Source organism: Ursus maritimus, unplaced genomic scaffold (assembly GCF_017311325.1).
Source record: "Ursus maritimus isolate PB19 unplaced genomic scaffold, ASM1731132v1 scaffold_19, whole genome shotgun sequence".
Taxonomy (NCBI): Eukaryota; Metazoa; Chordata; class Mammalia; order Carnivora; family Ursidae; genus Ursus; species Ursus maritimus.
Window position 1 is genome coordinate 36,502,980 of NW_024424341.1, and position 25,671 is coordinate 36,528,650.

Below are 25,671 nucleotides of genomic sequence, written 5' to 3' on the forward strand. Positions count from 1 at the left end.
GTGTATAGAAAAGCAACTGATTTCTGTGCATTGATTTTGTATCCTGCCACATTGCTGAATTGTTGTATGAGTACTAATATGGGGTTGGAGTCTTTTGGGTTTTCCATATAAAGTATCATGTCATCTGTGAGGATAGAGTTTGACTTCTTCTTTGCTTATGTGAATGCCTTTTCTTTTTGATGTCTGATTGCTGAGGCTAGGACTTCAAGTACTATGTTGAACAATAGTGATGAGAGTAAGCATCCTTGTTGTGTTCCTGACCTTATGGGAAAAGCTCTCAGTTCTTCGCCATTGAGAATGATATTCGCTGTGGGCTTTTCTTAGATGGCTTTATGATATTGAGGTATGTTCCCTCTACCCCTCTACTTTGAAGAGTTTTAATCAGGAATAGATACTTTATTTTGTGAAATGGTTTTTCTGCATCGAGAGGATGATGTGGTTCTCATCTCTTCTTTTTGTTAATGTGATCTATCATGTTGCTTGACTGAGCCCATTTCCATGAAAGGGGGTGGGGCAACTCCACCCAGGCAGAGATACCTGAGAAACAGCACGGCAGGCCCCTCCCCCAGAAGCGAGTCTGGAAGAACAGGGGGATGACAACCCTATGGATCCCATAAGACTGTAAAATTTCAACGCCAGGGGAAAATAGTATATTGAGCTCCAGGTGTTGTCTCACAACTTGTTTATTTTTCAGATAAAGTTATCCTTTTCTTTTTCTTATGCTTTTTCTCTTTTTTATTCTTTTTACCTTTTCTCATTTCAACCCGATGTTTATTATATCAACTCACATCTCATAGTTGCTTTTTAACTTGTATTTTTCACAATGTATTTTTTTACAGATATACGCTTCATTTTAGTCCTTTTTTCACTCTACTCAATATTATCTTTATATGTGTTCGCATTTATATATGTATTTATATATTACATTTTTATAAATTTTACTTTCTTTGGAATTTTGGGATGTAGTGTCTTCTAACACACAGACCAAAATTCACCCATGAACAGGTGGAACACCCTGCTTTGTCCACACTAAGAGCTTATAGTCCTTCTGCCCCTCCCCCTTTTATCTTTTCCTTTTTTTTTAATTTTTAATTTTATTCCTATGGTATTTCTATTTTTAATTTTTGAGGAAACTCCATAGTGGTTTTGCATAGTGGATGCAAAATTTTTCATTCCCACCAACAATCCATGAGGGTTCCCTTTTCTCCATATGCTTGCCAACATTTTTTTTTCTTGTATTTTTAATTTTAGCCATTCCTACTAGTGTGAGGTGACATTGCATTGTGGTTTTGAGGTGCAGTTCAGTGATGATTAATGATGTTGAGCATTTTCCATGTATCATTCTTTTTGTTACCTGTATGTCTTGTTGCAAAAATGCCTATTCAGGAATTCTGCCCATTTTTACTTGGATTATTTGTTTTTGGTGTTGAGTTGTATGAGTTCTTTATACATTTTGGATATTAAGCCCTTATGAGATAGATCATTTGCAAACATCTCCTATTCAGTAGGTTGCCTTTCCATTTTGTTGATGGTTTCCTTTGCTATGCAGAAGCTTTTTACTTTGATGTAATCCCAGTAGTTTATTTTTGCTTCTGTTTCCCTTGTCTGAGGAGACAGATCTAGAAAAATATTGCCATGACCAATAGCTATGAGATTACTGCCTATGTTTTCTTTTAGGACTTTCAAGGTTCCAGGTCTTACCCTTAGATCTGGAATCCATTTTGAATTTATTTTTGTGTATGGTGTACATACACAAATACGTATCCAGTTTTCCCAGCACTGTTTATTGAAAAGAGGCCTTTTCCTGATTGTATATTCTTGCCCCTTTTCTTGTAGATTGACCATGTAAGTGTGGATTTATTTCTGGACTCTCTATTCTGTTCCATTTATCTATGTGTCTTTTTTTTATATATATTATTTATTTATTTATTGACAGAGAGAGACAGCCAGCGAGAGAGGGAACACAAGCAGGGGGAGTGGGAGAAGAAGAAGCAGTCTCCCAGCAGAGGAGCCCGATGTGGGGCTCGATCCCAGGACTCTGGGATCACGTCCTGAGCCGAAGGCAGATGCTTAACGACTGAGCCACCCAGGCGCCCCTATGTGTCTATTTTTGTGCCAGTATCATACTGTTTTGATTACTGCATACTGTAGATTTATAATATAGTTTGAAATTTGGGATAGTGATACCTCCAGTGTTGTCTTCATTCCCAAGATTACTTTGGCTATTCAGTGTCTTGTGTGGTTCCATACAAACCTTAGGATTCTTTGTTTAGTTCTGTGAAAAATACTACTGGTATTTTGATAGGTAGCATATTGAATTTGTAGGTTGCTTGGTGTAGTGTGGACATTTGAACAATATTAATTCTTCTAATCCATGAGCATGGTATATCTTTCCATTTGTTTGTGTCACCTTCAATTTCTTTCATGAAAGGCTTATAGTTTTCAGAGCAAAGGTCTTTCCCCCTCCTAAGTTATATTTATTCTTAGGTATTTTATTCTTCTTTATGCAACTATAAATAGGATTTTTAAAATTTCTCTTTTGCCAGTTTATTAGTGTGTCAAAGTGCAACAGATTTCTGTACTTTAATTTTGTATCCTAAGAGGCAGCCCACGGAATGGGAGAATATATTTGCAAATGACACTACAGATAAAAGACTCTTATCCAAGATCTACAAAGAACCTCTCAAACTCAATACACAAGAAACAAATAAACAAATCATAAAATGGGCAGAAGATATGAACAGACACTTTTCCAATGAAGACATACAAATGGCTAACAGACACATGAAAAAATGTTCAAAGTCATTAGCCATCAGGGAAATTCAAATCAAAACCACACTAAGATACCACTTACGCCAGTTAGAATGGCAAAAATTGACAAGGCAAGAAACAACAATTGTTGGAGAGGATGTGGAGAAAGGGAATCCCTCCTACATTATTGGTGGGAATGCAAGTTGGTACAGCCACTCTGGAATACAGTGTGGAAGTCCCTTAGAAAGTTAAAAATTGAGCTACCCTATGATCCAGCCATTGCACTACTGGGTATCTACCCCAAAGATACAGATGTAGTGAAGAGGAAGGGCCATATGCACCCCAATGTTCATAGCAGCATTGTCCACAATAGCTAAATCATGGAAGGAGCCGAGATGCCCTTCAGCAGATTACTGGATTAAGAAGATGTGGTCCATATATACAATGGAATATTACTCAGCTATCAAAAAGAATGATTTCTCAACATTTGCTGCAACATGGACGGCACTAGAGGAGATAATGCTAAGTGAAATAAGTCAAGCAGAGAAAGACAATTATCATATGGTTTCTCTCATCTATGGAACATAAGAACTAGGAAGATCGGTAGGAGAAGAAAGGGATAAAGAAAGGGGGGTAGTCAGAAGGGGGAATGAGGGGCGCCTGGGTAGCGCAGTCGTTAAGCGTCTGCCTTTGGCTCAGGGCGTGATCCCGGCATTCCGGAATCGAGTCCCACATCGGGCTCCTCTGCTGGGAGCCTGCTTCTTCCTCTCCCACTCCCCTGCTGTGTTCCCTCTCTCACTGGCTGTATCTCTGTCACATAAAAAAATAAAAAATCTTTAAAAAAAAAAGAAGGGGGAATGAAGCATGAGAGACTATGGACTCTGAGAAACAAACTGAGGGCTTCAGAGGGGAGGAGGGTGGGGGAATGGGATAGGCTGGTGATGGGTAGTAAGGAGGGCACATATTGCATGGTGCACTGGGTGTTATATGCAACTAATGAATCATCAAACTTTACATCAAAAACCAGGGATGTACTGTATGCTAACATAATATAATAAAAAAAATATGATTAATTTTGTATCCTGCAGCTTTACTGAAATCTTTATTATCTCTAATAGTTTTTTGGTGGAGTCTTTAGTTTCCTATATATAGTTTCATATCATCTGCAAATAGTAACAATTTTACTTCTTCCTTATCAAATTGGATTCCTTTTATTTCTTTTTCTTGTCTGATTGTTGTGGCTAAGAATCCCAGTACTCTGCTGGGTAAAAGTGGCAAGAGTGGACATTCTTGTCTTATTCCTGATCTTAAAGGAAAATCTTTCAGCTTTTCAGCATTGAGTGTTAGCTGCTGCTTTGTCATATATGGCTTAATAAAAAAAATGTTGAGGTATGTTCCCTCTAAACTCATTTTGTTGAGTTTTTTTTTTATTAATGGATGTTGAATTTTGTCAAATGCCTTTCTGCATCTACTGAGATGTTCAATGATTGCTATCCTTCATTTTATTAATGTGGTGTATCGCAGTGTTTGTTTCCTGGATATTGAACAATCCTTGCATTCCTGGAATAAATCCCATTAATTTGTTGCGGATGATCCTTTTAATGCATTGTTGAATTCAGTTTGCTTAAATTTTCTTGTGTATTCTTGCATCTATGTTCATCACGGATGTGCCCTGTAGTGTTTTGTTTTGTTTTGGTGTGTGTGTGTGTGTGTGTGTGTGTGTGTGTGTGGTGTCCTTATCTGGTTTTGATATCAGGGTAATGCTGGCCTCCTACAATCAGTTTGGTAGTTTTCTTGCCTCTTCTATTTTTTGGAATAGTTTGAGAAGAATAGGTATTAACACTTTGTTAAATGGTAGATTTCACCTGTGAAATAGCCAAAATATGGAAAGAGTCCAGATGTGCATTGACAGATGAATGAATAAAGAAGATGTGGTGTGCGTGTATGTATATATTATTCATTCATAGGTAGAGATAAAGATAATGGAAATATTCCATTATCCCATATACATTCCATATATATACACATATATACATATATATGTATATATGTGTGTATATATATGTGTATATATACAATGGAATATGTGTATATGTATATATGTGTATATATATATACAATGGAATATTACTCAGCCATCAAAAACAATGAAGTCTTGCCATTTACAATGACGTGGATGGAACTAGAAGGTATTATGCTAAGCACAATAAGTCAGTCAGAGAAAGACAAATACCATATGATTTCACTAATACGTGGAATTTAAGGAAGAAAACAGATGAACATAGTGGATGGGAAGGAAAAATAAAGTAAGATGAATACAGAGGGAGACAAACCATAAGAGACTCTTAACTATAGGAAACAACCTGAGGGTTGCTGGAGGGGAGGTGGGTGGGGGGATGTGGTAACTGGGTGATGGGCATTAAAGAGGGCCCTTGAAGTTATGAGCACTGGGTGTTGTATGCAACTGATGAATCACTAAATTCTACCTCTGAAACTATTAATACATTATATGTTAATAAACTGAATTTAAATAAAAATTTTTGGGAAAAAAGGAATTCACCTGTGAAGCCATCTGGCCCTAGACTTTTGTTTGTTCGCAGATTTTTCATTATCAATTCAACGTTGGTACTAGTGATGGATTTGTTCACATTTTCTATTTCTTCCTGATTCAGTCTTGTGGGATTATATGTTTCTAGTTACCCATTATTTCTAGGTTGTCCAATTTGTTGGTATATAATTTTTCAATGTAGTCTCATAATTATTTGTATTTCTGTGGTGTCAGTTGTAACTGCTCTTTCATTTCTGGTCTTATTTATTTAAGTCCTCTCTCTTTTTTTATGAGTCTGGCTAAAGCTTCATAAATTTTCTTTTCAAAGAACTAGTTCTTAGTTTTACTGATCTTTTCTATTATTTTTTCATTTATTTCCACTCTGATCTGTATTATTTCCTTCTATCTGCTGATTTTTGACTTTGTTTGTTCTTCTTTTTCTAATTCCTTCAGATGTAATGTTACATTGTTTGAGATTTTTGTTTTTTTAGGTAGGCATGTATTGCTATAAATGTCTCTCTTAGAATATGTTTTTGCTGTATCCTAATGATTTTTGAACTATTGTGTTTCCATTTTTGTTTGTCTCATGGTATTTTTTAAATTTTCTCTCTGATTTCTTCATAGACCCATTGGTTGCTTAGTAGCATGCTATTTAGCCTCCATGTGATTGTGTTTTTCCATCTTTTTTCATATAATTGATTTCTAGTTTAATAACATTGTGGTCAGAAAAGATAGTATGATTTCCTTCTACTTAAATGTACTGAGACTTCTTTTGTGGCCTGGACCTTATTGAAGCATATGCCTTGTGCCTTCCCCAGAGGTCCTTGCTAGCGGACTTTGATCTTCCAGGGGCTCCGATGTCCAGGCTGCTGAACTGACTCACTCAGGCTGTCTTAGGGAGGCAGGGAACCCAGGCTATATATATATATCTAACAATTATAAATATTTATGCTCCTAATTTGGGAACAGCCATAAATCAACCAATTAATAAATAAAGAAACAAACTGATAATAATACAAGAATAGTAGGGGACTTCAACACCCCCCCCATAGCAATGGACAGATCATCTAAGCAGAAGATCAACAAGCAAACAAGGGCTTTGTATATATATAAATTTGCTTTCTTTACAATTTTGGGATTCAGTGTCTTCTAACACAGAGACCAAAATACACTCAAGACCAAGTGGATCACCCTGTTTTGTCCACCCTGTGAGATTATATTCCCTCCTCCCCCCTTTTTAATTTCACTTTTTTATTTACCTTTTTCTTTTTTTTTCTTTTTCCTTTATTTTTGGTTCTTGATCTCTTTGGATTTGTCTAGTGTGTATTTTGCTTAGGTGTGGCCAATATTTTTGGTTTTGTTCACTCATTCATCTATTCTTCTCTGTGCAAAATGACTAGAAGAAGGAATTTACAACAAAAGAAAGAACCAGAGGTAATGTTCTCTGCCACAGATCTAATCAATATGGATATAAAGAAAATGTCAGAGCTGGAATTCAGGATAACAATGAAAAAGTTACTACCTGGACTTGGAAAAGCATAAAAGACACTAGAGAACCTCTTAGTATAGAAATGAGATCTAACCAGGCCAAAATTAAAAATGCTCTGAGATGCACTCTAAATTGGGTGCTCTAACAGCTTGGGTGAATGAGGCAGAAGAGAGAGTCAGTGACAATGAAGACAAGTTGATGGAAAGGAAGGTAGCTGAGGAAAAGAGAGAAAAACAACTAATAGACCATGAGGAGAGGCTTTGAGAAATCTGTGATGACATAAAACAAACCAACATCACAATTATTGGGGTCCTTGAGGGTGAAAAGCGAGAGGGAGAGAGAGAGAGTGAGCACGCAAGCACCTGAAGGTGTATTTGAGCAAATCATAGCTGAGAACTTCCATAATCTGGGGAAGGAAACAGGCATTCATGTCCAAGAGTTAGAGAGGTCCATTCCTAAATCAATAAAAATAGACCAACCCCTGGACATATAATAGGAACAAGGGCTTTGAATGAAACACTGGACCAGATGGACTTCACAGATACACACAGAGTATTCCATCCTAAAGCAACAGAATACACATTCTTTTCCAGTGCACATGGAACATTCTCCAGAATAGAGCACATATGGGTCACAAGTCATGTAGGTCTCAACTGGCATCAAAAGACTGGGATTACTCCCTGCATATTTTGAGAGGACAATGCTTTGAAAGTGAACCCAATCGCAAGAGGAAATTTGGAAGGAACTCAAACACATGGAAGTTAAAGAGCATCCTACTAAAGAATGAATGTGTCAACCAGGAAATTAAAGAAGAATTAAGAAAATTCATGGAAACTAATGAAAATTAAAGCAAAGCCGTTCAAAAACTTTGGGATGCAGTAAAGGTGGTCCTAAGAAGTACACTGCAATACAAGCCTCTCTCAAAAAATTAGAAAAATCTCAAAAACACAAGCTAACCTTGAACCTAAAGGATCTGAGAAAGAACAGCACACAAAGCCTAAGCCAAGCAGGAGAAGAGAAATAATAAAGATTAGAGCAGAAATCAACGAAATAGAAACGAGTAGAACAGTATCAATGAAACTAGAAGCTGGTTCTTCGAAAGAATTAATAAGATTGATAAACCCCTAGCCAGACTTATTCAAAAGAGAAAGGACCCAGATTAATAAAATCATGAATGAAAAAGAAGAGATCACGACTAATACCAAGTTAATACAAACGATTTTAAGAACATATCATGAGCAATTATATGCCAACAATTTAAGTAATCTGGAAGAAATGGATGCATTTCTAGAAACTTATAAACCAGCAAAACTGAAACAGGAAGAAATAGAAAACTTGGACAGACCCACGATCAGCATGGAAATTGAAGCAGTAATCAAAAATCTTGCAACAAACAACAGACCAGTGCTGGATGACTTCCCAGAGTAATTCTACCAAACATTTAAAGAAGAATGAAAACCTATTCTTCTGAAGCTGGTAAAAAAAAAAAAAAAAAGAATGAAAACTTCCAAACTCGTTCTATGAGGCCAGGATTACCTTGATCCCAACGCCAAAAAAAGGACCCTATCAAAAAGGACAATGACACACCAATATTCCGATGAACACGGATGCAAAAATTCTCACCAAGATACTAGCCAATAGGATCCAACAGTACATTAAAAGGATGATTCACCACAACAAAGTGGAATTTAATCCTGGGCTGCGAGGGTGGTTCAACATTTGCAAAGCGATGTGATACATCACATTTATAAAAGAAAGGACAAGAACCACAGGATCCTCTCAATTGATGCAAAAGAAAGCACTTGAAAAATCACAGTATCCTTTCTTGATTTAAAGTCTCCACAGTGTAGGGATAGAGGGAAGAAACCTCAATATCATAAAAGCCATATAGAAAATTCCCCAGCCAATATCATTCTCAGTGGGGAAAGACTGAGAGCTTTCCCCCTAAGGTCACGAACACAACAGGGATGCCCGCTCTCACTACTATTGTTCAACATAGTACTAGAAGTCCTACCCTCGGCAATCAACAACAAAAAGAAATAAAATGCATCCAAATAGGCAAAGAAAGTCAAACTCTCACTCTTTGCAGATGACATGATCTCTATGTAGAAAACCCAAAAGACTCTACCCCAAAATTGCTAGAACTGATACAGGAATTCAGCAATGTGTGTGCATATTTATGTGTTGTATGTATACGATGTGTATGTGTGAGTATATATGGCATATATACCTCCCAAGTACTTTCCCATTCAAGAGAGGAGAAAGAAGAAAACGAAACAAAATGACTCTGGCAGTGTGAAAGAGGCCCATCGTCTGGGTGTGTCTGGCTTCCTGGAAAGCCAGGCAGAGGGCTGGTTACAGGGACGGCTTTGAGCCCGGTGGACCCAGATTAGAGTCTGGACCCTGACACTCCCTACCAGGGTGGCCTCAGGCAGACCAACCTCTCTGCACCTCACTGCTCCTATGTGTAACACGGCAGTGGCCGCCATGCCGAGGTGGGAGGACGCTGTCAGGATTAGTGGGCTACGCCATGGAAAGCCCCCAGAGCCCTTTTCAGATTTGAGATGGCTCAAGGCCAACCCGTGTGTGGGTGTGTGTCTGTGTGTGTCTGTGTGTGTCAGGGTGGGGGGTGTTCCCTGTAAAATATTCCTTGGACGTCACTCCTCCACCTCTGCCCCCTCCTAGGATGCTTCCCAACCTCAGCTTTGTCCTGGAAGCTGGACTCCCCCTTCCCTTGGAACCCCAGCAGTAAAGCCAGTGCTGAGCCTTTCAAACACCCTGCCTGACCCAGAGGCCCCTGGTGCCGGTACCTTGGGGGACAGCCTGTGTTGGCCTTGGGCCCATACATTCAGCAAACATGAACTTTGCACCTGGGACTTCTCCAGGTTGCTGGGCTCCCTTCCCTGCCCACTGAGGGGAAGGAGGAAGGTGTACAGGCCTCAGGGTCAGAGATCCTGAATCAAAGGCCAAAGGGAGAGGTCTCTCGGGGTTGAGGAAGGTGCAAGGGAAGCCCGTCCAGAACGTGTGCGGGCGGCGGTAGAGCGCTGGCGGTGGGCACGAAGGAGCGCAGCCTGAGGGCCGCGGGGACTTCACTCCAGACTCAAGAGCCAGGCCTAGACTCCGACCAAGAGAAGACACTCCGGCTGATTCCTTGGGCTAGGACCCCGCGTTCTCGTTCCCGCCAGACATCGGAAACCAGTGGAGCACTTCGTGGCTCCAGTGCCGGTAGACGTGGCAGCCCAGGTGGCAGCCAAGGCAGGGGCACCGGCTATGGGGGCGTGCACTGGCAGGTGACTGATCAGAAGGTGGCAGGGGGCGGGGTCTGTGCGGGGTGGGGCGGCTGGAGGGCGGGGACACCCTGGGTGGGGCGGGGCCGGAGAAGCGTGGGCCTGGGTCTCCCCAGCTCTGCTGGCGCTGTCCCAGCAGGTGAAGGGCTCAGTGCGCCGCACTGCAGGGGTGAGGCCCCTGCCGGGGCTGCAGTGCAGGGAGACCTGCGGGCTGCAGATCTACCCCAGGCCTCAAGGGTATTCATTTGCCACATGAAGACACTGTGGCATGGAGAGGCTGACATCACGCCAGAAATAAGCGGCAGCGGCCCAGCTGGGGTCAGAACCTGCAGCCGCGCTCAGGGCCCTGCACCCAGCGCCGCGCTGCATAGTGACCCTGGGTGTGTGTATGACCTCCCCAGGTACCCACATGTGTGCACCCTCCTCAGTAACCCCGGGGTGTGGGTCACCCTCCTCGAGGACCCAGGCGCGTGGGTAGGGCGGCAGGGGTTACATATGCAGGACAAAGTCCTGGAAGGATGCCCGGTGAGTCAGCACCCCCGGCCTGGCCTTGCGGGGTAAGTTAGAGATGACCAGGAATGGGGGTTAAGGATCTCGGAGGGGAGCATTCCTCTGCTGGGGACTGGTAGCTTCTTTACCTTTAGAAAACGAAGCAGGGAGACTCTGAGAGGCTGCAGAGTGACCTGTTTATGGGCCCGTGGGTGGGGAAGGTCGCCCAGCCAGGGCCTATGGCAGAGAGAAGGCAGTACTGGCTTAGCTTTGCCTCTGTGGCTACGGGAAGGTGGTCCAGGGGGGCTCGCTCTTTTGAGTTTTCAAGAGAAATCAAGAAATCAGATGTATGTGAAATCTGATTTTCAAATACTAGCAACAGTTCAGTCTTAAAATCTGTGGGCTCATCTGACAGTGCTGGTGGGGTCCACGTGAGACCTTCGCACTGGGGCCTACAGAGCTGGGAAGACAAGGCTTACAAGAGCCAGGCCACACAGTGGGATTTTATAAATTCCAGCAGAGAAGCAGAAAGATGGCAGGTGAGCAAGATCACCCTGACTCCTTCAGAGGCTCTGCTTTTGTTTTTCTTTTTTCATTCTTTTTTTTTTTTAAGGGTGCATGGGGGTCTGTCTTAGCTCTGAAGCCTTCCTTTCCCAGCTCTCTCACAATCTGGTCCATCTCAAAAAGCCGGGCTGCACTCTCAGGGATGGGCACACCTCCCTCTTCCCCAGAACCTTGCTGTCATCAGCAGACCAGCCTGGTGGTGCAAGAAACCAGGGCTGCAAGTTGGTATTTGCCTTCTCTGTGGCTGGCGATGGGCTTGCTGTGACCAGAGCCCGTGTTGTGGACAAATCTGATTCTGAAATAGGTGTGATATGGGGAGGGGAGGCCCCGTTCCCACCCTCTGAGGTCTGTCCCCATCAGAGTACTCTTCCTCCCTCCTTGCTGGCATCCTTGTTGCTTACAGACAAAGGCAAGCTTGCAGTGGGAGGAGAAGCAGGACTGGCTTCCTTGCTCACTCTGGCAAGCCCGGAGAAGTCAGGAGGCCAGGGTTTTTAGCAAGGACTCAGGAGATGGGGTGACAAACCTTCCTTCCACAAGAGTCTACTGATGCTCTAACGTCTAAAATGATTCTCACAAGGAAATTAAACCAGGTTTGTCTTGGAGTGAGGCAGCCACAATGCCACCTCTTCCTGTGGTGTGGAGCTGTTAAACCCGGCCAGAGGTGGGCCACGTCATCCCCTGCCCTCCCACACACCGTGACCCCTGCTGGCCCTCCAGTTCTGCAGAGCCCTGGGCTCCTGCCTTGTGCTGGGCTGCCTGGGCTGAGTGGAGGTTAGGAGTAGCCTTTGCACGATGATGCCTTATTAGCCCCTGTGGGTTTATAGGAAGTCATTCAGAGCCCGTGGGAAGCTAGGTTTTTAGATGCACAATAGAGTATGAAGTGGCTGTGTCCTGCCTCCTGGCCATGCATTTTCTTGTTACGCAGAAAGTGTTTCCAGGGTGCAGGTCCATAATCCTGCAGAAACCCTGTATTAGGAGTGGTGTCTGGGCAGAGTGCCCTGGCCAGGAAGCCCGCCTTGCAGACCATGCTTGGGGTCTTCATGTGCCTGGATATGGGGAGCTCACTGTAGCCTCCAGATAGGCCTTCCAGGATCGAGCTTCGACTCCCCTTTTCCCAGCATAACTGACAGATAGAAAGCTGCATATAAACCAGATATAAACTATGCCACGAATAGATGTTTTACAGGAGGATTATTAGATTTTTGAAAGGTTTAATTATGATAGTAATTCCTTTGGTTATCAATATTTGTAATAAATTAGTATTTTAAAGAAAACTCATTTACGTAGCTTCACAGCACCATGGCTACTGGGTAAATCAAGTCACACCCTCCATCCCCTCATTTCTTAGTGACTTCTGCCATGTGCAGTCCCTTTGCTGTTGTAATGCTATCTGATTATTGTGACCTTTGTGGATGAGTCTTGACATTCACGTGGGCTCTCTTCCAGGGTGGAGGGGTAGCATGGACTCTGTCTGTGAGGGGCTGCTGGTAGTGAGCAAAGGTGCTGGAAGCTGGGAGGTGTATTGGCAGGTCCAGGACACATGGGGCCAGAGGAGGGGGCAGGCACCCCTGACTCCTCCTTCTTCGTCCCTTGAGCACCCCTGCAGGGCCTGTCCCTCCATCGCCTCTACACCCCACTTGGTCAAAGAGACACATTGGGGGAGGTTTGTTTGCACTTTCTGAACTCGAGCACCAAGCAGCAGATGTCCGATGTCTGGGTCATGCACTCGTAGAGTCTTGCTGTCCGAGGTGGGGTTAGAGACCAGCTGGAGCTTGTCCCCACGCAGAATCTCAGCCCACGCACGCGGGCTGCATTTCCCAAGGTCATCAGTGATTCTGTGCCCTTGTGGAGAACCACGGATCTCAGAACACGGCAGGGGCCAGAGCACAGGACACCCCTTACCTCTGCTGGGACGGCGGAGAGGTCCTGAACCCTGACTGTGGTGATCCTGCAACCCAGAGATTCATTCTAGGGGCTCAGAAGTCTCTCTCAGGACTGGGAGGATGATTTTACATGAGAGGCTGCTTCTGGATTCTCCTTGGGTCAGAAAGAAATGTATCCAAGAGTTACTGAGCAACAAGGTCTGCCCCAACCTTTGTCCAGTTCCTTTAGGGACTGCTTGCAAGAAAGCGGAGTGATGGAAGGAAGTGCCCTTAGAGTCTTGGGTCCAGCCGAGGCCAGAACGAGAAGCATCAGCTCGTGGCCACTTTGATTTTACTTCTGGGGCCTGTCAGGTGGCTCGTCCGTGTTGTGGGTCTCCATGCCCACTGACCCTGGGGCAGAGTCCACCCTGCCCTTGCCATGCCTGCCTGCCAGTTTCCCACCAGTGCAGCAAACAGTTTGTGACCTCAGAGAATTGTTCTAAGGTCATTGGTCCAAAGGTCCATCTGTCTCTCTATCCGAACAGATGCAAAGCCCTGGAATACCGTGGTTTGGTTTATTCTCTGGTTGTCCCATCTTACTGGTCCTCCTTAGGGTCAACCTGTCCTGCTGTTACCATCCCCCATGCAGAACTGGACAGGCTTTAGGAGTGGCTGCTGATGGAAAAGCCAGTGGTTGTCTCAGCAACAGAATATTCATTTAGAGCCAACATGTCTGCGGGCCGCAGTGTTCCACACTCATACCAGGTACTTGCATCCATTCTGCCCAGACCTTTCCAAAATCCAGCTTGTAGGTGGGTTGTCTCATTTTACAGGTGAGGACTCTGACGCTCTGCTCAGGGTCACAGGCGGGCAGGGGTGGGCACAAGGCCAGTGTGGTCATGGAGTCAGTACTTGCCCCCTTTCTGGCTTGGCATGAGCTCCGTTCCCTATCCCACGACAGAGGAGTGGAGGCTGGGACGTCCTGCTCTCCACCAGGCTCTGTGCCCTGGGGAGGCCTGAGGCAGCAGGAAGGGCGCAGACTCAAGAGAGGGCTCGCTTGCCTCACTAGTGATGACCCGTGGGAGCCAGGGGCCGGGCCTGCTCCGTAACCCGGCACAAATCAGAAGCGAAGCAGAGGGCAAGGAAGACCTTTTGTCCCTTCTGCGGACTGTGTTGCATATGAACTAAATGCTTCCTGGCTTCGTCCGTGATAAGGACCCAACCACAGGGCTGGTGCCGTCTGTCCCGCGTACGGCAGAGCTCCCGTTCTCTACATGAGGACTGTTCCTCGGAACACCAGCCAGAGTAACATTTGGGTGCAGATACTCTGACGCTCATTAAAACTCTCCCTTTGAAATGCTTCCTTTGAGGTTCAAAAAGAAGCCCCTCTCGGTGGATGACGTCATGAAGCTGCTCATTTCCATCGCTGAGGAGAGGAAAATGAAGGGGGGCTTCAAGCATTCTGGGAGCTTCATCGGTGGTCTTCTCGGAGGCGTAACTGGAGCAATTGCTGGTGAGGCTCGGAGAGACGGTCAGCCTCGGGGGTGTTGTAACAAAGACCTACGAAACCACAGAGACCTCACAGAAGTCTCTGTCCTGTGGGAGATGTTGGTTGAGTTGAGGTTGCTTCGGTGACATGATTTGTGTCCCTAATTCCTCCTACTGAAAACACAGGCTTCTGAGTGTGAAGGTCTCGGAAATGCAGGGTTTTCCCGAAATGGCATCCGTGTCATGCAGACCTGGAGGGCGCCTTTCCTCTCAGAGATGTGTCCGGGCATCTGAAGATTAAAGGGTGTCCTGGGTCCCTTGGATGGTCTCCTTCCCCGTCCCCATTACAGGTCACTGCAGAAGGGAACCCGGGAGGAAGCTGGGTTTGCTGAGCAACCTCTAGGAGCAGATGCTGTCTGGCCATTTTACATGAGCTCATTCAGAGCGACTCCCCATTCTGAAAGCAAACAGTCTCAGGCAGAAAAAGCACAAATATCCTAGAGGGGTCGTTCCTGCCTCCCGCTTTTGCCACCTGCTCCTCCTTGACAGCCAGTTTCCAGCAATGAATGGAGGTTTGGCTGACTTTCCCATCATTCTTGGAGCCAGGAAGGGTTACTTCCTCTGGCTTGGGAGCAGGAAGGGTTCCTGTGTAGTCTGACCGTGGGTCAGGGCTGCTGCATGGACCTCACTTGAAGAGGGGCTGGATTAGTTCTCCCGGGAGGTGCCTCAGATGGACCCTGCAACACAGGGAGCTTTGCCACGTGTTCGGACGCACTGGGCTCAGATGCATCACTGGATGCTGCTCTGTGCGGGCAGTCTGTGCCGGCGACAGGGGAGAGCTCCCAGTCCGGCCTGCAGTACTCCCACCATACAGGCTGGAGCGGTGATGGCCTATCTGCCCAGGTTGGCTTCTGTTTCCGGCTCCTGGCATGGCTTCCTGCTCTGCTCTGTGTTTCTGTGGCAGGACTGGCACACAGGGACATTCCATGACGCTGAGGTCACACTGGGGAGTAAGTCAGCGTGTGGGGGGGCCCCAGACCGTCCACCTGTCCGTGTCCCTTTGCAGTCTGTGAATGAGTGAGTCCTGACCTCAATTCTCACCATCCAAGCACCAGCCAGTAGGGTAGGAGACAAGGCCATTGCCTCCTTACTCAGTGACAGTCTACATCTTTGTCCCCCCCATTAAGGTGCTCAGGGGAGGGCCTGATGGGTCCTTTATCATATAGCTGTTCCCAGATGCCATTGTGGGAGCATCTATTTTATCTGGGTTGTGTCAGCGCTGGTGGAGAACACGATGTCTGCCAGGAGAACCAGGGGACTCGCTACTTGCAGCCCCTAGTTGTGGGCGGGAACATCATTTTACCCAGAAAACCAAGGAATTTTCTCTTCTCCAAATAATGAGTAATTTGCTGGTTGATATTCCTGGTGACTTCTTGCATTAAGTGCTGCTCTAAATCAAATCTTGATGTTCTCCTAACGGTTTAGTGCAGATGAGGGCAACTCTGGGCTCTAAGCGCTTCACGGGTGTCATGAGGAAAAGTTCAGTAAAACTTCAAAACACTGGTTTTCCCTCCCCGAATCCTCCCTGCTTTTGGAGCGGAGGGGAAGGGTGGCCAGGGGCGGTGTTCAGCCTCCAGGGCCCGATGCTGGCCTGGGCTCAGCCCTAGGGGAGCTGTGTGCTCAGATGCCTCCACACTCGGCTTCCGGAGAGGGTGCAGGCTTTACTGCCTGTCAGCGGGTTCCAGCCCACACCCGGGTTCTCTCTGCCGGGGCTCTGTTCTCTCAGATAAACCTTTTATTCCGGAATAGTAGTAGAATTACAGACAAGCTGGTGAGACCGTGTAGAGAACTCCTGTGTATCCCTTGCCGCTTCTGTTCCCCTGACGCTACCATCTTGTTACCAGGTGCCCTTGTCAAAGTAAGAAACCAACACTGATGCATCACTACTAACTGGTCTCCAGGCTTTATTTGTACTTTGCCAGTTTTTGCATTACTGATGTGTTCCTGTCCCAGAAACCAGCTCAAGCTATCACAGTGCATTTAATCCTCATGCCTGCTTCGTCTCCCTGGGTCTGTGACCGTTTCTTGGACTTTTCTTTCATGGCCTTGAGGAGTACTGGGCAGGTATTTGTAGGATGCCTCTCTGTTTGGGTCTGCATGAGGGCTTTCTCGTGCTTAGCCCGGGGTTGGGGACCTTTGGAAAGCTTACCGAGGACAGAGGTGGACGCCTGTCTCATAGCACCATTCCGGGGACGTGAGACATCCACAGGCCACCCTGGCGATGTCCACCTTGATCACCTGGTTAAGGTGGTCTGTGCCAGCTTTCCCCACTGTGAAGTTAGTGTCCCCCTTTCCATGCTCTGCTCTTTCGGAGAGAGTCACTAACTCCAGCCGGGCTGCCTCTTTTAATATCTGATCATCGATATTTTAAAATCATGGGACTTTTTTTGTTCCAGCTCTCTGAAAAATGTTGGTGGTATTTTGATAGGTATTGCATTGAATGTGTAGATTGCTCTGGGTAGCATAGACATCTAAACAACATTTATTCTTCTAATCCATGAGCATGGAATGTTTTTCCACCTCTTGGTGTCTTCTTCAATTTCTTTCATAAGTGTTCTATACTTTTTAGAGTACAGATCCTTTACCTCCTTGGTTTGGTTTATTCTTGTGTATCTTATGGTTTTGGTGCAATTGTAAATGGGATCAATTCCTTAATTTCTCTTTCTTCAGGCTTGTTGTTAATGTATAGAAATGCAACTGATTTCCATACATTGATTTTGTATTCTGCCATGTTGCTGAATTGTATGAATTCTAGCAATTTTGGGGTTCAGTCTTTGGGTTTGCCACATAAAGTATCATGACATCTTGAAAGAGGGAAAGTTTGACTTCTTCTTTGCCAATTTGCATGTCTTTTATTTCTTTTTGTTATCTGATCGCTAAGGCTAGGATTTCTAGTACTCTGTTGAACAACAGTGCCACCACCTGTTTAGACAACGACCCAGTTCTCCATCACTCACAGGCCCACTCAACCCTCCTCACTCCTCTCAAGTACCAGCTTCCCCTGAAAGCACTTAAGTTTGAGACCCCTGCCCCAGGGCACCTTCCTGTAGCCGACCTGGACCCACCTGGTCACATAGAACTTTCCATTGACATAAGGGCTTCAAGTCCCAACATCATGCACCTTACATTTGATCATAAATTTTACCTTTAATAATAATGGTTATGCCTTTTCAGGGTCACAGGAAGAGAAGCAGTTGAGGAAGTTGTATTTGGTAGTTACCATCATACAGCTCTGGAGGGCTGGCATGAGAAACCGTTGCTTCAGAGTGAAGGTCTCCTCCTCTGTCCCCAGGGTCCTTTAGCCAAACGATTTCCCTGGAAATTTCCAAAGTTCAGGGGCAAAAAGCATACTATGGAGACAACTCAGCCTCACCACTGAGATGATACCTGTTGAAAACACACTTGCGTCTCCGCTCTCTGCATTAGGGAAGGCACATTGGGGTGTCAATTATCCAAGGCAAATGAACTGAAGACCCCATAATCCCCTGCCCCCCATACCATGGGGTGGAGTGGGCACCAAGCTGAGCCCAGTCCGGCCCATGCAGGAATGTGCCCACTCGTCATGGCGGTGGATGTGCTTTCAGCAAGAGCCTGAGGCCATGATTTATGAATAAGGCCCAACTAATTGAACCTTCCTTGTTTTCTAGGGGGGGTTGTTGGGGATCTATTAGATACATGGATGACAAGCGGACAGTTTAAACCGATTCCTCAGATCATAATGGAGCTGCCGCCTGATAAGAAGCAAAAGCTCTATAATGAAGCCACCGCCATCCTCAGGGACCTGAAGTGGAAGGACACTGTGGAGCTGACCAAGCAGGTCATGGACAATGAGAGCCTGAAGGAGCAGCTGCTGGCCCTGCTGGTAAAGTTCCTCAAAGGCTAAGGTTCAGTACATTGACTATGAAGGTTCTCCTGGGAAGCGGGGGTCTCATTTAGAGGATTCTGCTGACCTACATGGTGGCGGGCCGTTCAGACGGTTCTCCCAACTCACAGAAGGTGACTGGGGACTTGGGGAAGCCTCACGCATTCATTGCTCATGAATTGAGCCCAAATGTTCCAGACCCAGGGGATATGGGGTCCTAGTTCAGAGGTCCTGCCCTGATGTCCCCTGAAGTCCCTCCCCTGCCCTGCCTGCCTTTATTCCTGGGAAAAACCCTGACCCAACTCCTGACTAGTTTCGGGTCAGATGGAATAGGCCTTGCTGAGTGAAGTCACCCTGGACCAGCTGGGTCCTGGGGTGACTGTGATGGGCAGTGGGCCCGAGAGGGCAGGCCAGACCTGGAGTCCTGTCTCCCCCAGGAGGTGAAAGCACTTTCTGGCTTTCCCCTCAGGCTCTCCTCTCGGCTTCTGTGGTTTTAGTATTTTTACTCTGTGTGTCCTTTGCAAACTATTTATTTATTCATTTTTGAATAGGTAACAACAGCCTGGAACAAAACTTAGAAGACTCAGGATGGTACAAATGGAAAAGCAAGGCTTCCTCCAGCATGAATTCTGCCCCAGGCACCTCGCCAGAGGCAGCCTCAACTTGGTTTTTAAATAGTCTTTGAAAAACATTTCCAATTGCCAGCATTTACTGATGAGAGCTTAGAACAATCTAGTAATGGATAATGATACTACAAATGTTAACACCTAGGAAGTCGTTCTTTACACATTCGGTATGTATCCTATAAACATTTTAATGCTATGTCTGCACATTTCCAGCATATTTACATTCTTCATGTTTAGGCCTCTTTGAATGCTTTTATCAATTAACATTATATAACATTTGTGATTTAAAGTTCCTTGTAAACGTGTCATGGCTGTATACTATTCCATCCTACCTTAGCCCTTTCCCTGCTGTCCCCAGCCAGGCCCTGACTCCTCTAGGCCAGCACCTGGGATAAAGTGGAGCCAGTGTTCCATATAACTTCACTGACAAGCGGGAACGGACCCTCATTAACGAGGTCTGACTTGGCTACTGCGAAGATGGAAAATGACTGAGTCCAGTCTAGCCCTGAAGCCATTCTCCAGCTGACAAGCTCCACATCTCAGCTCCCCACATGCTTGAGGCTCTGGGACGCAGCCCTCAGGGCCCAGAGCTCACAGAGAACCTTTCCCAGGACATGACCCCTCTCCAGTAGGGCAATAGAGGCTTCAGGGGGGTGGCTAAGAGTCCCCAGGGCACCTCTCACTTAACAAGCAAGACACAGGGGCCCAGAGAGCACTTGACAGATAAATATATGTTTATCAGATGAATAAAAAGGAAAGTGTGTGTGATCTTGGGAAATATTCTCAGTAGTTATAAAAAGTTTAAGTATGCACATGTAGGTCACTACCATTAGAGGAAGCCCTGAAAACATTTTTCAGCTACAGAATTTCTCTGCTGAAATTCCTCCTCTTTTTACCCATTTTGTCCCTCTTTTCTTCTAAGTTATTCAATGTACTTATAATGGTGTTTTTATTGAAGTATACTTGACATACAATATGATACTAGTTTCAGGTGTACAACATGGTGATTCAACAATTCCATACATTACAAAATGCTCACCATGATACGTGTAGTCACCATCTGTAATCATACAAAGTTATTGTATTATTGGGTATATTTCCTACTTTGTACTTTCCATCCTCATAACTTATTCATTTTATAATGAGAAGGATGTACCTCTTAGGGGGCGCCTGGGTGGCTCAGTGGTTAAGCGTCTGCCTTCGGCTCAGTGCGTGATCCCAGCGTTCTGGGATTGAGCCCCACATCAGGCTTCTCCACTGGGAGCCTGCTTCTTCCTCTCCCACTCCCTCTGCCTGTGTTCCCTCTCTCACTGGCTGTCTCTCTATCAAATAAATAAATAAATAAATAAATAAATAAATAAATAAATAATCTTAAAAAAAAAAAAAAAAGGATGTACCTCTTAAAATTCCTTCATCTATTTTGCCCATTCCTCCCCACATCCTCTTCCCTCTGGGAACCACCAGTTTGTTCTCTATATTTAAGAGGCTAATTCTGCTTTTTTTGTTGTTGTTGTTCGTTTGTTTGCTTTGTTTTTTAGAGTCTACATATAAGTGAAATCACACAGCATTTTTCTTTTTCTGTTCAGTCATTTCACTTACCTTTGTACCCTAGGATCCACCCATCTTGTTGAGAATGATAATATTTCATCCTTTTTTATAACTGAGTAATATTCCTTTGTATACACAGTTGATTCTTGAACAACACAGAGTTGAACTTCATGGATTCATTTATACATGGATTTTTTTTCAATAAATACAATGAAGTACTGTAAATGTATTTTCTACTCCTTAATTTTTAAATAACATTTTCTTTCCTCTAGCTTACTTTATTGTAAGAAGATAGTATACACTATACATAACATGTAAAATATGTGTTAACTGACTTTATGTTTATTTTATCAGTAAGGCTTCCAGACAACAGTGGACTTCAGTATTTAAGTTTTGGGGTTGCAAAGAGTTATGTGCAGATCTTCTACTGTGCAGAGGGTCAGCCTCTCTAACCCCCTACATTGTTCAAGGGTCAACTTGAACATATTCTTTATCCATTCACCTACTGACGGACGCTTAGGTTGCTTCCATTTCTTAGCTATTGTAAATAATGCTGTAATAAACATAGGAGTGTGTATGACTTTTTTTCAATTAGTGTTTTTGCTTTCTTTAGGTAAATATGCAAAAGTGGAATACTGTGTCCTATGGTATTTATTCTTTTTTATTATTATGTTCAGTTAGCTAACATATAGTACATCATTTGTTTTTGATGTACTGTTCAATGATTCACCAGTTGCATATAACACCCAGTGCTCATCACAACGCATGCCCTCCTTAATACCCATCACCCGGTTAACCCATCCTCCCATCCCCATCCCTTCTGAAACCCTCAGTTTGTTTCCTGGAGTCCAGAGTCTCTCATGGTTTGTCTCGCTCTCTGCTGTCACCCCCTTCAGTTTTCCCTCCCTTCCCCTGTGGTCCTCTGCACTATTCCTTCTGTTCCACTATTCCTATATGAGTGAAACAGTATAATTGTCTTTCTCTGCTTGGCTTTTTCACTTAGCGTAATTCCCTTCAGTTCTATCCATGTCGATGCAAATAATAGGTATTCATCCTGTCTGATGGCTGAGTAATATTCCATTGTATATATGAACCTCATCTTCTTTACCCATTCATCTGTTGAAGGACACCTTGGCTCCTTCCACGGTTTGGCTATTGTGGACATTGCTACTATGAACATTGGGGTGCATGTGCCCCTTCTTCTCACTACATCTGTATCTTTGGGGTAAATATGCAGTAGTGCAATTGCTGGGTTGAAGGGTAGCTCTATTTTTAACATCTTGAGGAACCTCATACCGTTTTCTGGAGTGGCTGTGCCAAATGCATTCCCACCAACAGTGTAGGAGGGTTCCCCTTTCTCCACATCCTCGCCAACATTAGTTATTTCCTGCATTTTTGGGTGTTAAGTTTGAGAAGTTCTTTATACATCTTGGATACAAGCCCTTTACCTGTAGTGTCATTTGCAAATATCTTCTCCCATTCCATGGGCTGCCTCTTAGTTTTGTTTTGTTTTTTTACTGTTTCCTTTGCTGTGCAGAAGCTCCTTATCTTGTGAAGTCCCAAAAGTTCATTTATGCTTTTGCTTCCCTTGCCTATAGAGACATGTCTTGAAAGAAGTTGCTATGGGTGATGTTCAAAGAGGTTACTGCCTGTGTTCTCCTCTAGGATTTTGATGGATTACCGTCTCAGATTTAGGTCCCTCATCCATTTTGAGTTTATCTTTGTGATTGGTGTAAGAGAATGGTCCAGTTTCATTCTTCCACCTGTAGCTGTCCAATTTTCCCACCAGCATTTTTTGAAGAGACTTTTATTTTTCCATTAGATAATCCTTCCTGCTTTGTTAAGATTAGTTTCCATAGAGTTGAGGGTCCATTTCTGGGGTCTCTATTCTGTTCCATTGATCTATGCGTCTGTTTTTGTGTCTGTTCCATGCTGTCTTGATGAGCACAGTTTTGTAATCTAGCTTGAAGTCAGGCATTGTGATGCTCCCAGCTTTGGTTTTCCTTTTCAACATCCCCCTGGTGATTCAGGGTCTTTTCTGGTTACAAACAAATTTTAGGATTGTTTGTTCCAGCTCTGTGAAAAACGTCAGTGGTATTTTGATAGGGATTGCACTGAAAGTGTAGATTGCTCTGGGCAGCATAGACATTTTCACAATGTTTATTCTTCCAATCCATGAGCATGGAATGTTTTTCCATATCTTTGTGTCTTCCTCGATTTCTTTCATAGATGTTCTGTAGTTTCTAGAGTACAGATCATTAACCTCTTTGGTTAGGTTTATTCCTTGGTATCTTATGGTTTTAGGTGCTAATATAAATGGAATTGATTCCTTAATTTCTCTTTCTTCAGGCTCATTGTTAGTGTATAGAAAAGCAACTGATTTCTGTGCATTGATTTTGTATCCTGCCACATTGCTGAATTGTTGTATGAGTAGTAATTTGGGGTTGGAGTCTTTTGGGTTTTCCATATAAAGTATCATGTCATCTGTGAAAATAGAGTTTGACTTCTTCTTTGCTTATGTGAATGCCTTTTCTTTTTGATGTCTGATTGCTGAGGCTAGGACTTCAAGTACTATGTTGAACAATAGTGATGAGAGTAAGCATCCTTGTTGTGTTCCTGACCTTATGGGAAAAGCTCTCAGTTCTTCGCCATTGAGAATGATATTCGCTGTGGGCTTTTCTTAGATGGCTTTTATGATATTGAGGCATGTTCCCTCTACCCCTCTACTTTGAAGAGTTTTAATCAGGAACAGATGCTGTGTTTTGTGAAATGGTTTTTCTGCATTGAGAGGATCATGTGGTTCTCATCTCTTCTTTTTGTTAATGTGATCTGTCATGTTGCTTGACTGAGCCCATTTCCATGAAGGGGGTGGGGCAACTCCACCCAAGCAGAGATACCTGAGAAACAGCACGGCAGGCCCCTCCCTCAGAAGCGAGTCTGGAAGAACAGGGGGATGACAACCCTATGGATCCCATAAGACTGTAAAATTTCAACGCCAGGGGAAAATAGTATATTGAGCTCCAGGTGTCATCTCACAACTTGTTTATTTTTCAGATAAAGTTATCCTTTTCTTTTTCTTATGCTTTTTCTTTTTTATTCTTTTTACCTTTTCCCATTTCAACCAGACGTTTATTATATCAGCTCACATCTCATAGTTGCTTTTTAACTTGTATTTTTCACAATGTATGCTTTATTTTAGTCCTTTTTTCACTCTACTCAATATTATCTTTATATGTGTATGTGTGTTTATATGTATTTATATATTATTTTTTATAAATTTTACTTTCCTTGCAATTTTGGGATGTAGTGTCTTCTAACACACAGACCAAAATTCACCCATGAACAGGTGGAACACCCTGCTTTGTCCACACTAAGAGATTATAGTCCTTCTGTCCCTCCCCTTTTTCTTTTCTTTTTTTTAATTTTTAATTTTATTCCTATGGTATTTCCATTTTTAATTTTTTGAGGAAACTCCATAGTGGTTTTGCATAATGGATGCAAAATTTTTCATTCCCACCAACAATCCATGAGGGTTCCCTTTTCTCCACATGGTTGCCAACACTTGTTTCTTCTTGTATTTTTAATTTTAGCCATTCCTACTAGTGTGAGGTGACATTGCATTGTGGTTTTGAGGTGCAGTTCAGTGATGATTAATGATGTTGAGCATTTTCCATGTATCATTCTTTTTGTTACCTGTATGTCTTGTTGCAAAAATGCCTATTCAGGAATTCTGCCCATTTTTACTTGGATTATTTGTTTTTGGTGTTGAGTTGTATGAGTTCTTTATTCATTTTGGATATTAAGCCCTTATGAGATAGATCATTTGCAAACATCTCCCATTCAATAGGTTGCCTTTCCATTTTGTTGATTGTTTCCTTTGCTATGCAAAAGCTTTTTACTTTGATGTAATCCCAATAGTTTATTTTTGCTTCTGTTTCCCTTGTCTGAGGAGACAGATCTAGAAAAATATTGCCATGACCAATAGCTATGAGATTACTGCCTATGTTTTCTTTTAGGACTTTCAAGGTTCCAGGTCTTACCTTTAGATCTGGAATCCATTTTGAATTTATTTTTGTGTATGGCTTACAAACACAAATATGCACCGTTTATTGAAAAGAGGCCTTTTCCCGATTGTATATTCTTGCCCCTTTTGTTGTAGATTGACCATTTAAGTGTGGATTTATTTCTGGACTCCCGATTCTGTTCCATTTATCTATGTGTCTTTTTTTTTTTAAGATTATTTATTTATTTGACAGAGAGAGACAGCCAGTGAGAGAGGGAACACAAGCAGGCTCCCAGTGGAGGAGCCCAATGTGGGGCTCGATCCCAAGACTCTGGGATCACGCCCTGAGCTGAAGGCAGATGCTTAACGACTGAGCCACCCAGGCACCCCAATGTGTCTATTTTTGTGCCAGTATCATACTGTTTTGATTACTGCATACTGTAGTTTAATAATAAAGTTTGAAATTTGGGATGGTGATACCTCCAGTGTTGTCTTCTTTCCCAAGATTACTTTGGCTATTCAGTGTCTTGTGTGGTTCCATACAAACCTTAGGATTCTTTGTTTAGTTCTGTGAAAAATACTACTGGTATTTTGATAGGTAGCATATTGAATTTGTAGGTTGCTTGGTGTAGTGTGGACATTTGAACAATATTAATTCTTCTAATCCATGAGCATGGTATATCTTTCCATTTGTTTGTGTCACCTTCAATTTCTTTCATGAAAGGCTTATAGTTTTCAGAGCAAAGGTCTTTACCCTCTCCTTAGTTATATTTATTCTTAGGTATTTTATTCTTCTTTATGCAACTATAAATAGGATTTTTAAAATTTCTCTTCTTGCTACTTTATTAGTGTGTCAAAGTGCAACAGATTTCTGTACTTTAATTTTGTATCCTGAAACTTTATTGAAATCTTTATTATCTCTAAATATTATCTCTAATAGTTTTTTGGTGGAGTCTTTAGTTTCCTATATATAGTTTCATATCGTCTGCAAATAGTAACAATTTTACTTCTTCCTTATCAAACTGGATTCCTTTTATTTCTTTTTCTTGTCTGATTGTTGTGGCTAAGAGTCCCAGTACTCTGTTGGGTAAAAG

General features: G+C 43.5%; 2 protein-coding genes across 9 annotated transcripts in view; one reads left to right on the forward strand and one right to left on the reverse strand.

Annotated features, from left to right (window-relative positions):
- Positions 1 to 25,671, reverse strand: part of LOC103661323 (protein C19orf12 homolog) — a 70,200-nt gene that overhangs the window by 35,332 nt on the left and 9,197 nt on the right. For 3 of the 7 annotated variants that reach the window (XM_008689041.2, XM_008689035.2, XM_008689040.2), the window contains one exon: positions 17,684 to 17,853. The exons of the other annotated variants lie outside the window; for them this stretch is intronic. The gene's annotated coding sequence lies outside the window, so the exon portion shown is untranslated. The remainder of the gene's footprint in view (positions 1 to 17,683; positions 17,854 to 25,671) is intronic. 7 annotated transcript variants of the gene reach the window in all.
- Positions 10,174 to 20,209, forward strand: LOC103661321 (protein C19orf12 homolog). 2 transcript variants are annotated; one of them, XM_008689033.2, is made up of 3 exons: positions 10,174 to 14,503; positions 18,186 to 18,400; positions 18,952 to 20,209. In XM_008689033.2, the coding sequence occupies exons 1-3, from the start codon at positions 14,347 to 14,349 to the stop codon at positions 18,976 to 18,978; spliced, it is 399 nt and encodes a 132-aa protein (XP_008687255.1). In that variant the 5' UTR covers positions 10,174 to 14,346; the 3' UTR covers positions 18,979 to 20,209. The 2 variants fall into 2 exon arrangements, with proteins under 2 accessions (XP_008687255.1, XP_008687256.1); XM_008689034.2 differs by having other exon boundaries at positions 18,186 to 20,209.